A 16,769-nucleotide genomic window follows, 5' to 3' on the forward strand; every position below is an offset into this window, starting at 1 on the left:
TGTGGGAAGATAAGGCTTGCCTAGCCTATAAAAGAGGCTATGTACTTGATGTGAAGATATCTATCAATCCACATCAGTTCGTGCCTCAGCTCGTCTCCAATCATGTGTCTCTCACCTTCTCCCCATTTTCAACAGTTGGTATCAGAGCCATGCTGAAGCATCCTGCCCATCCTTCGCTGCCACACCTGCGCCACTCTCCTGAAAAGCATCCTGCCCATCCTTTGCTGCCACACCTGCGCCACTCTCCTGCCATGTCTCCACTTTGCTGCGCCACTCTTCTACCGCCTCTGTTCGCCCTTCTACTAGCCCACGCTGCTGCTCCCGCTTCTGCTCTACACTGTGCCATTCTGTCCGCTATCTCCTCCGCTAACTCCTCTGCTTACTACCTTTAGCCTCCCTCGCAACTGCTTCCTTGCTCAACGTTGATGTTGCCTCCACGGAGGATCGAACTCCGGACCTTCAGTTTACACTACCTCCTACGTTGACTGGTGAGCTGTTGGCTGAGAAGATGCCCACAATTGCTTAAGAGCCAACAGCACTGCTGCATGAAGGAGCTGATCTACGTCGACATGTGCTACGTTTACGCACGCTGGACTGTTGCGCCGTACAAACTGGCCTACTGTCCGTACAGCCGGCCCTGAAATGTGTGCTATCTTCTGCAAACAGTCCGTCTGAGATATTCTGCCTACTCTCATGCTCATGCTCACACTTTTCCAGCTCCTTTCTGAGCCCAAAACCCTAAATTGCGATTTTGAATATTTTTGCCCCTTTTTGGGTGAATTTGTTGGGGCTTTTATGGTCTGAAGCTTCCCTAGTATTGCTAGAACACTATGCTCTAGGAAATTTTGAAAAGCCCCAATTTTCTGCAAACCCTAATTTTGCAGCAATCCTAACCCTAAAATTTAGGGCTTTTTTGTTCTGTGTCTTCCTTTGGCATAATTGAAGCTCCTACCATGTAAAATTTGGGCCTTTTTTGAAATCTGAGTAACCATTGTAAGGGATTTAGACACTGGCTGTAATAACAGCTAAGACCTTCCCACCAATGGATAGCATAAAAAACTCCTCGTTCATCGAGAAATTCTCAGGGAGCAAGTTCCCAACTTGGCAGACAAAACTCTGGCTTCTTCTTATGTGAGAAGGCATATGGAATATCACCAATGGCAAGGAGCCAAAACCCCAAGGTGATGATGCTAGAATCAATTGGTGGGAGAACCAAAATGATAAAGCAATGGCTATCATTGGCCTAGCTTTAGCTGACAACCTTATCCACCATGTGGATTTTGATAAGACAACAAACAACGTTTGGGAAAAGTTAGAGAATTTGTTTGGAAATAAGATCAATAATTCCAAAGTATTTCTCAAACAAAAACTCTTCAAGCTCAAGATGAAGGAAACTGAAACCCTCAATGAACACTTAAGCAATCTTGGGTCAATTCTCCAACAATTATCTGCCATCCGAGCCATTGTTGAAGATGATGATCAAGTTGCTGTACTTCTCTCCAGTATTGAAGACATTTCCAAGTACAATGAGATCCTTGCTGTCCGAAGAGTCAGCCGTAATATGAGCTTTAAGGATATGGTAGCTCATCTCATTGATGAGGACCGTAGGCTTACAGAGAAAGCAGAATCTTCCTTCGAATCTGGCAAAGCATTCTTTCTCAAGAATAAGCCCAAGAAGAACGGAAAACCTCTTAAATGTAATTACTGTCAGAAACTTGGCCATCCAGAGGATCGTTGCTTCAAGAAAATGGCAAAGGTACAAGCCAAAGAACATGCCAATCTGGTTGCGGAGCAAAGCGAGGACGAAGACGATGAAGCTACACCTTTTGGACCTGAGGAACAAGCATGCACTGCTGCTATTTATGGTCTATCCCTCCATGAGGTGATAGATGAAGAGTGGGCTTTCTAGAGTCATGTGTGTTAGGTACTCTCCCTTGGGTAGTCCCCCTAAAATGATGTAATAATTTGTCATTTTGTGTGCCTTGTCCTATAAAAGGCTCCACTTATTTCCATGTACCCAGTTAGGAGACAGGGGGGTTGTTGTGTCTTTCCTTTATCAGGCCTGGCCGAGTTCCAGGATGTTGGTGTACTCCCTAGACCTATGAGTTGGTCATGCATCCATGCTCAGATTTGAGTCTCTGATCACGTTGACACCTAAGCCATGAGAGTGCTTGGTTCAACCTCTGAATTATGCTCAGCTGTTAGCCTCTGAGATTGCCTGGGATGCACAGTCTGGATGATGTCATAATTTCTCACCCTAGCTCCAAAGGGGGGTTTGTTGGAATCGGAGTCCTAGTGTGTGTGGTCCTAGAGTCCTAGGAGTGTCCTATAGTTGTGTGAGTGTGAAGAGTCTTGAGGCCACTTGTGCCACCTCATGTGGTAGATGTGATTCCTCACCTAGATTATAGGATCTAGATTCTCTTGTGTGTGACCTCATCTATGAGGTGTCTGTGTGGGAAGATAAGGCTTGCCCAGCCTATAAAAGAGGCTATGTACTTGCTGTGAAGATATCTATCAATCCACATCAGCTCGTGCCTCAGCTTGTCTCCAATCATGTGTCTCTCACCTTCTCCCCATTTTCAACACTCTCTGTTTATAATTTGGCAGCTGGTCTTCATGTTAGTTTTCAAAAGTCTAAGCTGCTCCCTTTGCATTTCAAAGACTAGCATAGTCTATTATGGCCCGGGGATATCATTCCACCCACTCAATTCGAAAAAAGATTGAGTATTGGAAAACTGGCAACCTGGCCTTTGCACGTTCGTCTTCGAAAAAAGATTGAGTATTGGAAGCTAGGAACTTGGCCTTTGCACCTTCGTCTTCGAATAGTGCAGTCCATCCTTGTGGTATATATTCAATTTTACTTGCCATTGATCATGTTCACTGAGGCAGATCTTACATCTTTCATGTCTGTCTTTATGGAAATATTTTGGCGATGCAAACATAGCAGAAGAAGTCTCAGGCTGCTTTCGATGCATCACATTTGTTCTCCCAAGATGCATGGTGGATTGAACATCACGGATATTCATGTGCATATTCTTTCCCACAGGGGGAAAATGTTGCTGCAATTTCTGCAAGGTGATCAGCCTTGGGCTCTTATGATTAGGACTCTGGTCACTCATATTAATATTTCTGCCTTTGTTCATTGGCAACTCGATCACTGGGATTTTTTTTTTGGGTTGCACTGATGGCACTTTGCTTGGCTGCCCTTTTGTCTCCCGCTTGCTTCTTGATTGGAAGCATGTTCTTTCTCATCTGGAATGGAATGGACGGCAATCTTTGCTTGGGAATTCTTTGAGAGCTGAAAGCATTCACTGGTCGAAAGTCTTTCAGCCTCCCTTGGCTTTAGAGGAACCTTGACGTTCCTACTTTGTCTCGTTTAAAGGCATCACCTCGGTTGCTGATGTTATAGATGATGCTGGTACTGTGCTCCCCTTTTCTCTAGCAGCCACTACATATGGATTGGGCTCTCATTATTGTCCTTTGTGGCGACAAATTACTTCTATGCTTTCGCCTTTTGTTCCTTTGGAACTCCAAGACCGGCTGGAAGATTGGACTTTGACTTCTCCAGGGTCCTATTCTCATCCTTTGAGGCTATCTCAAATCACTATACCTGCATTGTATAAAATCCATTTGCCTCAACCTTGGGTTTCAGAGAGACGTGATTCTGTTTGGCGAATGCATCACCTAGCCAAGTGGTGGAGGAAAAGATTACAACAACTTTGGACCTATAAAGTACCGCTTCGGCAACAGTTTTTCTTTTGGCGAGTTCTTTTGGGAGTGTTTCCATCTGAACAGCTATTAGCTCATCGACACATTGCTCCTGCACTTTGCCACAAATGTTCTGTTTCTTCGGAGACTGTGCCTCACTTGTTTTGGCATTGTCCGTGGTCTCGTGAGTTTTTTTATCTGCTTCGGCAGCGCCTGCGAGCGAGATTTCCATCTGTTCCGTTTGGGAAGTTCTTCTGGCTATTTCGGTTTCATCCATCCAAACCGGAGTTTCATCTTTTCTTCATTTGGGTTCACTACTAGGCACTATGGACTTTATGGACATATAGGAATTGTAAAGTCTTTGGTGATCCTACTTTCTCTCTATTTGGCTTTTTTAGGTGTTCTCTGTAGCAATCTTTCTTTGATTGCTTGCAGACTCGCTGCATAGATCATGAGGTCTTTTTGGCATATACTGAAATTTTCAGTTGATGTAATTGTAGCATCTTATTTTGAGGTTACTACTCATATAATATAATCAATCAAAGATTTCACCCAAAAAAAAGTGTGTGTGTGTGTGTGTCTGTGTGTGTGTGTGTGTGTGTGTGTGTGAGAGAGAGAGAGAGAGAGAGAGAGAAGGTAGATATCACTAAGGCATTTGACACTGTACAATGGGATTTTATCTCTCAAACCAAATGCAATTTATTGGCTTTATTCTGGCTCTACTTCCCAGTGCATTCTCGGACGTCATCTATCTCGGTCATGGACACTGGGTAGATCAGTCAGACAGGGCCGCCCCCTTAGTGCTCTTTTCTATGCCATTGCGACTCATCCCCTCCTGATGTATCTTGATCATCTTACAAGCACAGGATAGATGACTGGTCTTAAAATCCCTGGTGCTGCATCTTTTTTGGCACAGGCATATGCTGATGATTCCTTCTTTATGCCACAGAACTCTCCTCGGGAAGTCCGCATGCTTATGACCACATTATCATTGTATGGATTAGCAGCGGGATTGCATATCAACTTTGACAAATCCAAATTGCTTCCCCTGAAACAATGTGATTGGCATTCTATTCTCTGGCCTGGTCAGATAGTGCATTCCAAAGATGTAGTCAGGCATTTGGGATATCCTATAGGATGGCATATCACCAGGAAGCAGCAGCTAAAATGGATCTTCCAAAGACTTCAACATAAATTGGAATATTGGAAAATTTCTACTTGGCCACTTCATGTCAGGCTCAGAATAGTACAGTCTATTGTAATGTCTTATGTTCAGTTCTTCTTGCCTTTACTACATTGGTCCTCTAGAGATATCTCAGCCTTTATGTCTCAAGCTATGGAGCTGTTATGGAAGACAAAAACTGCTGTGAAAGCATTGAGACTGCTGAAGATGGAAATGGTGTGCTCCCCTAGGATGCATGGAGGACTTAATGTTCTAAATATCAGATATCATGTACTTGCAAGGAAGGCGACTATGCTCCATACCTTTTTCCGTCAAAAACAGCCATGGACTTGTATGATAGCATCCATGTGTGTCAACATGAGGACAAATGCTTATGGCCATTGGACTACTGATCATTGGGAGGTTGTCATTGGGAGATTTGTAGGGAAGATTCCTGGATGCCCTTTCTCTATTGCTCTGATACTGGACTGGAAACAAGTGCTTTCTATAGTCAAATGGGCTCCTGATAATCATTCGGGGACAAACTCAATGAGAAAGAAAGTATTCATTGGAGTGCCATCTTTGACATTCCACTTGCTTTACAGGAACCGGTTCGGGCATATAATCTCATGAAATTGGGAATTAGATACATCAATGACGTGGTAGATGATCATGGCCATGTCTTATCTTTTCCTCAGGCCACTGCCTCTTATGCATCGGGAATGCATCACAGATTGATATGGAAGAAAATTGCTGATCTCTTGCATCAATTTCTACCTATTCCCCCTGTGGCTGACACAGACAGGCTTATGGATTGGCAATTGTACCCCTCTGCAACATGCTCTCGTCCTATCCCTCTGCCTGTTTTGACCTCCATCAAAGTCTACAAGCTTCTTCAGCCTACCCCTTGGATTCATCAATATGCTAATACTCTGTGGCATATCAAGCAGCCCCTTTCATGGTGGCGGAAGAATCTCCGACTATTATGGAGGTGTAAAATGCCTTTGAAACAAAGACTTTTTCTTTGGAGATGCATGACCGGCACATTGTCAGTGGAAATCAAACTTGCCAAACGTCACAACAGCTATTATTTGGAGATTTATCAGAGACCTGGACACTTAAATGTTCAGTTCGGCAAGGTTTCCCTCTCAATGCTATTTTGTATGCTATAGCCACGCATCCAATGCTTCAATATATTGATCATTTGGTGGCGACAAATAATATATATTACATTGGGTCAGGCTTATGCAGATGATTCTTTCTTCATGCCAAAAAACACTCCAAGGGATCTTTCTTCACTAATGTAGGCTCTTTCTTTGTATGGACTGGCTGCTGGCCTACACATTAATTTTCAGAAATCCCGTTTGTTGCCATTGCATACCCAAGATTGGCAAAGGATGCTATGGCCGGGGGAAATTGTTCCACCGACTCTATTGATTCGTCATCTTGGATATCCTTTAGGTTGGAGCATTACTCGCCGTCAACTAATTAACTAGGTTCTTGCTAAATTGAAGAAAAAACTGGAATATTGGAAATTGGCTACTTGGCCGCTGCATGTCTGACTTCGCATTGTTCAGTCTATTTTGGTGGCTTATATTCAATTTTATCTGCCATTGATTTTTTTCACTAAGAAGAATTTGTCTTCCTTCATGTCCACCATTATGAAAATTTTATGGCGGTCAAAGCCTGGGAAGAAAAGCTTGCGGATTCTTCCAGTACAGAGATTGTGCTCGCCCAAATTACATGGAGGGTTGAATATTCTTAATATACATGTACATTTTAGCTCATAAAGGCAAAATGATGCCTCGATTTCTTCAAGATGATTAGCCTTGGGCTGCTATGATGCATTCCTTACTGGTTCACATCACCACTCCTGCATTTGGTTTTTGGCAAGCCACGCAATGGGATTTTCTTTTGGGCTGCATTGAAGGAAAAATTAAAGGTTGCCCTATGGTTTCTCATATGTTTTTTGATTGGAAGCATATTCTTTCACACCTGGCATGGAATGGAAGAGACTCTTTACAGGTAACTCTTTGCGAGTTAAGAGCATCCATTAGTCACGGGCTTTCTCTACTCCCTTGGCTTTACAGGAGCCTTGACGCTCTTATTTTCTTAATTTAAAAGGGATTTCAGTTGTTGCAGATATTATCAATGATGATGGCATTCTTCTATCTTTCCCTTTGACTGGTGCAAAATATGGTTTGGGCATGCACCATCGTACAGTATGGCAGGTCATTTCTCTAATGGTTTAGCCATTTCAGCCAGTACCGCCATTAGAGCTTCGAGACAGGCTTCAGGATTGGACTCTTCTTCCTTTATATTCATATATTCGTCCTTTGAAGTTGTCTCTAAGTTTTGTTATCACCACCTTGGGTGTCACACAGAGCTAATTAGATTTGGGCATTGCACCGTCCACTCAAATAGTCCACTCAAATACTGAAGAAAGAGATTAGAGCAAATTTGGCACTCTAAGCTTCATGCCAACAGGTTTTTTTATGGCGTATTCTGTTGGGGGTTGTACCGTCAGGACATCTTTTATCTTGCAGACGTATTGCTCCTGCTATCTATCATCGGTGTTTAGCTCCCCATAAATCTCTATCTCATATCTTTTGGAATTGCTCTGCGACACAGAATTTCTTGGGTATCCTTCGCGACAGATTGAGATTGAGATTCTCTCAGGTTGTCTTTGGTAAGCATTTCTGGTTGTTTGGGATATATCCCAAACGGCCAGATTTTGATACGTTCTTTACTTGGGTTCGCTACTGGGCACTCTGGACTCTCTGGAAAGCTAGGAAGCACAGAGTCTTTGGTGATCCAGTTTTTTCTACTTTTGTCTTTTTCCGTCGTTCCTTGCAACAATCGCTCTTCGATTGTTTGCAAACTCACTGCATAGATCAGGATGTATATTTGTCCTATACGGACATTTTCGCTTGATGTACTATTTCTGCTTCCCAGTTTTCTTCTGGCTAGCTATCTTGTAATATAAAGCAATCAAAGATTTCACTTTAGAGAGAGAGAGAGAGAGAGAGAGACTTTGGACCTCTAGCCATCCCTAGCCAGCCGGTTTTCTGTTCCACAGCCCGTGTGTGTGCTTCTTCTGGCCGTACATGCTACGTACAACCTGTTGTAGCCCCCATCAACCTTTGTGTGCCATCCGTACACCCCCATACGACATCTGTACGGTGTCAGTACCAACTCTGTACTACCCCCATTTACTTTCTGTGCAGGCTCCGTTCTGCTCTCCGTACAGCCATACGACGAACGTACCTAATTGTACCGCTTTCACACATACGTACGACTACTGTAGCGTCTTGCTCCATTTTTGCCCCTACTATGCCTATTTTTCTGTACACATTGTACGAATTTCGTATAGCTTCAGTACGGCCTTTTGTTATGCTCTTTGTTGTTGCTCTTCGTCGAACAACATGCTTTCTGTAGGTTGTCTATACAAGGGACTTCTCTACAGTGACATACGATTTCAAAGCCCTGCACCTGCTCTATTGAGATTTCTGAACATGCTAGTCATCTGCTCTCTTGTTGACTTTCTTTTAACCCTGTGTGGGTTTGTACGAGATGGGTACGTATGAATATGACAAAACATTTTAGAAAGAAAGATCGGGACCCACAAAAAGCAAAAGCAGGTTGAGGGTCAGGATGACCCAGTTCATGATTCGTTTGAAGCCAAGTTGGTTTATGATATCATGCATGAAGGCTTTGAGGACACTCGTAAAGCCTAGAAAGATTCAGTCCCTCCACTTGGAATTATTATTATTTTTTAAAGAAAGAGACTTCTATTAAGTAAGAGAAAAAACCCGCGAGAGCAAGCTCAAAGCGAAATACATCATGAAACCATGAGTCTCAGAGAAGAAAGGAGAATCCTTCCATTTCCTGAAGAAAGAAGCCCTCCTAGCTGAGGCTGCACGGGAGTCTCCCTGCATACTCGTCCATACGGCCATCAAAGTATGTATGGTGTCTGTCCAGATTGTCTGTCCAGATACTAGCCAATGTGTGCGAGGGATGAACATGAGTTTCCTCCAATGCCTCTGTGCATCTGGCTCTCCAGATATGCCTGGCTGCTATGCTCACCAGTATCTCCCAAGAGGTATCCACAGAGGTATGTACAGCTCAGCTGCAAAAGGAAGGTATGGTACCACATCCAAAGAACAACACTCAACCTGATGACGTCGAATCGAAATGGCCCGCGAAGAGTCATGTCTCATAAAAGACCTGAGGCCCAGTAAGAGAGAGCCAAGCCACTGAGCCCCATGTCATAAAGAATGGGGAGTGCACAAAGTGACTGAAAATCCTGGCTACCCCCATCCAAGTCATCCTCGCCTGTATGCAATCCCATAAGCAATGCTGAATCCACTTGGAATTATGGTTGAGGTGGATGGCATAGTTGATCCCGTGTCAGATTATGCAAAGCATATGTTGTCATCATTTTTTTCCCAGGTTGTATGTATGTTGCTGCAGATGTGGAAAATTGATTGACTAGGACACTTGGTGTTTCCTTTGTTCGCAAGGTCCATTAAGCAACCAAGGGCTTTTTTGAGGTTATTATGACAAATGAGGAGCATAAGCAAATGCTTTTGGAGCACTCTCCTCTCTTTTATGGACAGCAAATGGTACATGTTCTTCCCTGGTCACCGACCAAGGATTACCAAGCCCTCATCAGACACCCTCATCAGACACCGTTGTCTGGTTTTGGTAGAAGTGGTGGATTTTCCACAGTGTTTGGCTTCTCTTTTTCCCAAAATTGCAGCCTCTTTGGGCAAAGTGGTTTGTCCTCCGAGACTAAATGGAAATTCCATAACAACTCAGGAGCAGGAAGAGCCACTCTAAGAGAGATGCAAAGGTACACAGCAAGAATGCTGTGCCATCAGAGCTGGGGGAAAAGCAGCAAATACAGGCACTAGAAGAGGTACCTCTATGGAGAGATGTAGAGATATGCAGCGAGAATGCAGTAGTACAGAAGATAAGACCGCTTAGAAGCTTCATAAAATTTTATTTTCCTCTTGTCCAGCTTGTGACATTGGGATCTATGGTGCGCTATAAGAGTTGTGGCCATACGCACAACATAACAACTGTGATTTCTTAGCGATTACCTCTCCTTCTGCTCCTCTAATTGTTTTATGGTTTGAAAAGCATTGCAAGTATGACTTGCTGTAATTTTCATAGCAGTTCTTTTATTGTTTACAAAAGAAGGAAAAGAGAAGGGGAAAAGTATAAGGGAAGCATTAGAGAGGCATTCCCCATTCACCAGGACAGCAGCGGGTGAAACTATATAAGAGGTGATCTTAGTAATGTATAAGATAGAAAACCGGACAGAATTTGTCTTTTTTTGTGCACGGCTAGGAGCCAGGGGTTTTGACCTCAGCTGCTGTTGTGGATGTGTTGCCAGAAAAGAAAAGTCTGAAAGGAGCAGTAAACCAGTAAAATACAGGATCCAATTCAGCCCTACAACACTTTGCACTCAGATCAGAGACGACTTGATAGCTTCCAGGTACCATCAAGTGTCAGATGAAGATTCCAGACATCAGGATCAATACAAATTTTAACCTTTTTGTAGGCGTTCAGATTAGGCAGGCTGTGATCTTATGATCTGCATCTAACTGATTGGACATGCTAAAAGTTGGATCTTATATTGCTTCGATCTTTTCTGGATTTGGGCTTGTCATTCGTCTTTTGTATAAGCCATCGTTTACTAACTTCTCCAGGTTGAGGTACTACACATCACAGACCAGTTCTGCATTTTGTCCCCTACCCACCATCCCCTCAATAAAGCAAAATGAATTCTCATCACATATACAATTCTTGCTATATTCAGTTGCAAAAATTTTGGGAAAGAAAGAGAGCTACAACATCTGACCTTACAAACCTGCACCGTGATTATTAGCACCTATGTCTTGGTTTAACCTTTTTTTTGCAATCAACAAATTTAAGTTTTAGTTCTTTTGGGAGTTTTACAATGGAAGAACAATGTGCATACAGAACCACATCTGCCAGGTTGCACAACTGATTGCACATGAGTTGTTCTCACTCACAACAGCCTGCAGAGCCAGTACTGTACACCAACCTCTTTCTGATGCTGCATGCATTGAATTGTAGCTTTGAGTTCTTTTTCCATTTTTTGCCTTTCTCTTCTTTCAACTTCTAGTTTCTGCATAGCCTCCACATGCTCCTTCTGATGCCTGGCCCTCTCAGCAGCCAAATTCTGTTACTAGCAGTACAACACAGGTCGTTATTTTCTGAGAAGTCTTTAAATACATAATCTTCCAAAACCATTTCCAAAAGATGTTGTGAGAATCCTTGCTCCACAAATAGAATGCATCTTCTACTGGCCCTATTGCCTGAATGCATATATGTTAGCAAGATGCGAGTTCCCCATTGGATTGTTTTATTCCTCTATGAACACAGTAAAAAAACAAAACAAAACTGGGTAAGGCGGAGCGGCAACCACACAGACCCTACTGGATTAAATGAATTCATCAACATGATGCCAGTTCCCCTATTTCTGTTGTCAAGGAAACATAACTTCAAGTTTTTCGCTGAGCAGAGTGAACATGCTGTATAACATTGAGGTGGCCCACCTCTAGAGCAATTGCAAGATTGTTTTCAGCTTCACAAACATAAGTTCGTGCTTCTTCAAGCCTCCTTTGTAGTTTCTCCTCTGCATCTAGCAATATTTTCTCTTGTCTCTCATTCTCTGCTACGAGTCTGTCTAGCTCCATCTCCAAGCGTCGACAGAGGCTTTTGTAATCAAACTCTTCTTTTAGTTTGATCATGTTTTCAACCTTCATTGCCTGCAGTCCATATGAGGGGAAATAAAAGCTGCTTACAGGAAGTCCACTGAGCACAGGATGCATCACATACCAGTTCTCAAACGTCTCTCATGCCTCATGAAGCAATATACAACATTCATCAATTATACATAATGCTTTGACCTTTTGGATCTAAAGTTCAATAACTACTGCTCTCTACGATTAACATCTATAGATTGCAGCTCATGATATTAGAAATCTTTACCAACTCTGTGTGTGTGTGTGTGTGTGTGTGTGTGTGTTTTGTGCAAGTGCACGTTGGTGTCCATACATGGGCAGATGCACACATGCCTGTTATTGCATACAGCTCATACACAACTAGTTTCCTTGATCTGTCATGCTTACTTTGTTTTTCCAGCACTGAACTAATGAGCTGCTAAAACATATTTTTTTCAGCCTGCTTTTGCACACATCTCCTTCCACACTGATCCATAGCCTCAGCCTCAACTTCCAATTGCTGTTGGTGATCATCTTGCCAGATTTTTTATTTGGATTTGATCTTGCAATTACACACTTGGCTCCCTGCCCCTCCCTCAGCTCTTTTAGCCTCTCTCTCCCTCCTCCTGCCCTCCCCTCCCTCCTCCTTGCTGCTTTCACAGCTTTCTAGGCTGCTTCGCAACCCTGTTCTCCCTCTCCCTCAGGCTCCTCTCCCACACCCCACCCTTCCCCCTCCTTCCCCTCATCCTCTCCTACCCCCTCCTCCCGTTTTTTGCTTCTCTGCCCCCTCCTGGCTACCTTGGGCAGCCCTCCCTAGCTATGTGCAGTCTCCTAGTACTGCCACACAGCTCACCTCCCTCTTAGCTGCATTTCGCAGCTTTAGGCTGCCTCACAGCCCCTTGTGCTGCCACTAAGCTCACTCTTCCCTCCTTACTGCATTTCGCAGCAATCTAGGCTGCCTTGCAGCTCCTCCCTTCCCCTTTGCTGCATTACAGGCTACTAGGCAGCTTGTGCTCCAGGTTTTTTCCAGATGGCCTTCGATTATCCAAAGGCTGCGAGCACTGCGCTGAAAGCTAATCCTTTAGCACTCGGTTCCAGGAGGATCTTCCTTACTCCCTTCACCTTGGGGTTTGATACGGTAGAGGAGAACAAGCGGGTCACTAGCTTCCATCAGAGCATTCATCCCCCTCGGGTCGCCCAGTTGCTTCTTCACGATCTGCAGATCAAGAGGACACTTCTCATTCCCAGACCTTGCATAGGTCCCTACTGTTGATATTCCAGCCATAGGTAGGGTACCAAGTCCCACGAGCATGGTCACGCAGTGTTCGTGATGACCCAGCTCCAGTTTTGGATGAAGCCGTTGTTGCAAGTCATTTTATCCTCTCCCAGCCTCTCCTCCTTCCAAGTAGCCCCTTCCCTCTTGTGTTCCAGAGTCCCCCTTCATTGATTGAGGGAGGGGTTCGGTCTTTGCTTCCTCTCCATTGGCACATTCAAGGATTCTTGGCACTCCAATGCCTTATCTGTGGATCAGAGGAAGTCTTTCTCTCCTATGGCTGATCTTGGAGAGACTGAGTTTGGACATTCTAAAGCTGCAGTTTTGGGCATTATCCTAGGCCTTGGGTTAGGAAACCTAAAAGCATGAATGACTAAGAGAAAAGAATGCCAACTAATGAAACAAGCTAAGGTTCAAAAGAAGATCATACTCCCAAACATCCCCCTCAAATACAAGTATGGCCATTTTCCCAAGGCCTCTCCACAACCCATCATATGTGGGATAACTACTCTCTGCCAATCATGGCAACCTTCTACTTCATCCCCAATGTAGGACTCTCCTACTCCATTCTCCACAAGGCCTGGACAGAGGAGGTTCGATATGCATTGCACCAGGTGTTCCACCTCGGATCATTTTCCTAAAGTCATGGCTGCTATCTCTGACCCTCATACTAGCTAGTTTGCATTTGATCTTTCTCTTTCAACACAATTTGTCCCGGCATATGTTGTTCCTTTTTCGGTTCCATGCTATTTAGCTTTGCATAGCTGTCTCTATTTCCTTCTCCATTTCAAGCATTTTCTGATGCATTTCCTTCATCTTTCCTTTTATCTGCCTTGCTTCTTGCATTAGTACTGAATTTTCAATCTGTGATTGTCTCATAGCATCGTATATTTGCCTCTTTTATGACCTGTAGAACTTCGTATACAGTGACATAACACTGCCAGGGGTTTTATTAGGGGTAAACAACATTCTCTGGGGGGGAACATTATCCCTTTCTGCCCTCGCCTACAATTCAGATATGAATGTAGCTTTTGTCAGATGTTTATTTTCCTTCAATCAACTCTGCTTCAGATTTAACAGTAGATGTGGCATCTCCCGAAGTGTTTTGTCTGCATCTGAAATCTGAAATTTTGTATCTGAAAATTGACTGCATATGAAATCTGAGTTTTTGCATCTGTCCCATTAATGATCTATACGTTGATCTAGCTCTGTTGCATTTGTATCTAATTTGAAATCTGAGTTTTTTGCATCTGTCCCATTAATGATTCATACAGTGATCTAACTCTGTTGCATTTGTGTCTAATTTGATTCCAGGTCCTGATTTTGAAGCCAATGATACCTGTCATGTGTGTTAGAAATGCTCAGATCCTGCCACGTGTCGTCACCGGAGTGAATCGGGTGCGAGGGTCCCACTGCCCGCCCCATAGCCATGCATAGTTGTCTCACTCCCCAAAAGTCCTGGAAGGGATATGATGAGGAGGTTCACTCAAATATATATCATCCAGGTGGTTTTTGACATTCCAGAGACTGTGAGCGCTGTGCTCAAATCCATCCCTTTGCACTTGGGCTCCAGGAGGATTTTCTTGGGACACTTCACACTCGGATAGAGGATGAGAGCGAAGTCACTTCTCTCTTGATCAGATCCGCCGGGCTTCCTTGGGTGTATCATCGGCTCCTTGCCTTGATTGGAGCTTCCTTCAGAGTGGTCACAGAGATCCCCCCTCCCTGGTTTATCCTCTTCAACAGCAGCAGCAGCAGCAGAGGCAATCAACTTAGATGGGGTTCCCAGCGTTAGGATTGTCATTGACGACCCTAATATATCCAATGAATATATCATGCTCTAGTGCCCGAAGGTTCTTTCTTTCAACAGTCAAGATCACAAGCTGACAGGATCAATGCAGAAATTGTAGGACCTATGGGCATTTTGCCAAGGATTGCCTAAGAAAGAAGAAGAGGCTCTAAAGCCTTTTGGTACAGCTCCTCGTCCTCGACAGAGTGCTTCTCGCATCGCCTTCAATTTCGACACGTGCCACATGCATGACCAGCACCCGTGGTCTCCCATTGGGTTTCCGGTTAGTGTCCGTGCTCCTCCACACCTGCAGGCGATCGGGGCTTCGGACATTCCAGTTCTGGTTGCAACTAGTGACTTCTTCATCCTCTTCAGTTTTTGCGACCATACCCTTACCTGAGGCTATCCCTTACCTAAGGCTATCCCCTGCTTAGCTCAGCACATGACTATCCTTACCTGAGGCTATCCCTTACCTAAGGCTATCCCCTGCTTAGCTCAGCACATGACTGCTCCAGGTGCTGTCCCGAGTACAGCTTCTCCCATTGATCCGGTTGCAGCTCTCCCCGTGGACCCAATTGCAGCTACCGTCTCCCCAGATTTGTATGCATGGGCTTTTATGTACCCCGACACCAAGCCTGCTCATTAGGAACTCTTTTTCAGCCTTGGCTGACATAGCGGACTATCCTGACGAAGATTTTGTACCCTCCACCTTAAGTGAGGCACTGCTTGGTATCCCTTTTGATAGGGTGTATTTCTCCTCAGGTGGACGAGTTGTTTTACCCCTGGATTTTCCTCCACTTTCTTCTCTCCCTCACTCTTTGAGCAGGAGGCTTACCCCTTGGAGGGGTTTGTTTCCACAAACTCATGCTCCCAGGCCCAACTTGCTACTTGCAAATGTCGAGGGTCGTCCTCAGTCCCAATATTGAGGTACCGCCAATCCCGTGCCTGATCCACCTGGGGAATACTTGTGGATGTGGGGTGGCTGGTTGCTCATTCCCCCAACTCTACATATGCGGGAGTGTCTTCGAAGGCGGAGTCCCCGCTCACTTCCCTCAACCAGGATGGAGGAAAGGATGCTGATGTGATCTCAGGAACTGGTTGAGATGTAGAAGGGGCATTAGTAGAGGACTTCTATTTACCCTTTTGTGCCTGCTTGAGCATCCCACGGCATGGTAAGCCTTTCACTTCATACGTGGTTCCGAGAACATCCTCTGTCTTATTGAGCTCTGCTTTAGAAAGGTATAGGTCAAGCAAGGTAAGGTCCCTAACATCTTCTTCTTCAGGTGCAAGGTGTGTCTGCCTGCTATTCGAGAAAGCCTTGACTCTAGTGTGTATGTGAACTATTCCCCTTAGGTGCTCTCCTTGCTCTTGGTTGTGGCTATGTCCAACATCATGCCTGAAAGCGCTCTGTGTCCTTGGAGGAGGTAGTGGCCACACCATTGATCTCTGGTCAACACTAGTCATGTTGTTGTCAGGCTCGGCTTCTCGATCAAACTAATCTGAATAATCATCCACCCAACAAGTACTCTCCAGGTCATCTGCGTCACTGTCACTGATCTCCATTGTACTATTAGTATCATGATCTTGCTCATCTGCAGTGGTTGTGAAATGGCCTCCTTGATGATAGGTGCTTGCCATGTTGTGTGTCAACATTGGACCTAGCTCTTGAGGGTTGGCGTTGCATATATCGTGTGTCAACCTTTGACCTTCCTACTCATCGGCTCTAGCGGTGATGGTGACTCAGCATCAACCTCCCCTATAGTTGCGCGAACCATCTGTTGATACATGTAAGGATTGTTGCAAAGACCAAAGGGCATTGTGTGATAGGCGAGCTCACATAGACCAGGGGTCGAAGATGGATCAGGGCTTGTTGCTTGCTGATCCCTCTCACTTGGAGGCTGGTCATCATGATCTGGAGAATTGAGATCCACCATGTTAACACACAAAGAGCCCAAGGCACCCATCCAATCCAAGATAACAGCTTCATGCTCATCTGGGTCAGCATGATCCAACAAGTAGGTCAAGCTTTCAAAACCCTCCACCATTTGTGCTTCCTCTCCTCCATCTTGGTCATCTACA

The 16,769-nt window shown here is 44.5% G+C and overlaps 1 protein-coding gene across 4 annotated transcripts in view; it reads right to left on the minus strand.

Annotated features, from left to right (window-relative positions):
* LOC147903073 (kinesin-like protein KIN-UB) overlaps nt 1–16,769 on the minus strand; it is a 155,703-nt gene that overhangs the window by 12,108 nt on the left and 126,826 nt on the right. For 3 of the 4 annotated variants that reach the window (XM_087374169.1, XM_087374168.1, XM_087374171.1), the window contains 2 exons: nt 11,461–11,673; nt 10,947–11,084 (listed from right to left, as the gene is read on the minus strand). In XM_087374169.1, the coding sequence (XP_087230295.1) occupies nt 10,947–11,084; nt 11,461–11,673 (351 nt within the window). The remainder of the gene's footprint in view (nt 1–10,946; nt 11,085–11,460; nt 11,674–16,769) is intronic. The other variant, XM_087374170.1, reaches the window with a different exon arrangement.

The sequence above is a fragment of the Dipteris shenzhenensis genome, chromosome 4 (genome assembly GCF_047967505.1).
Source record: "Dipteris shenzhenensis isolate YYH24624 ecotype China chromosome 4, Dip_SZ_1.0, whole genome shotgun sequence".
NCBI lineage: Eukaryota > Viridiplantae > Streptophyta > Polypodiopsida > Gleicheniales > Dipteridaceae > Dipteris > Dipteris shenzhenensis.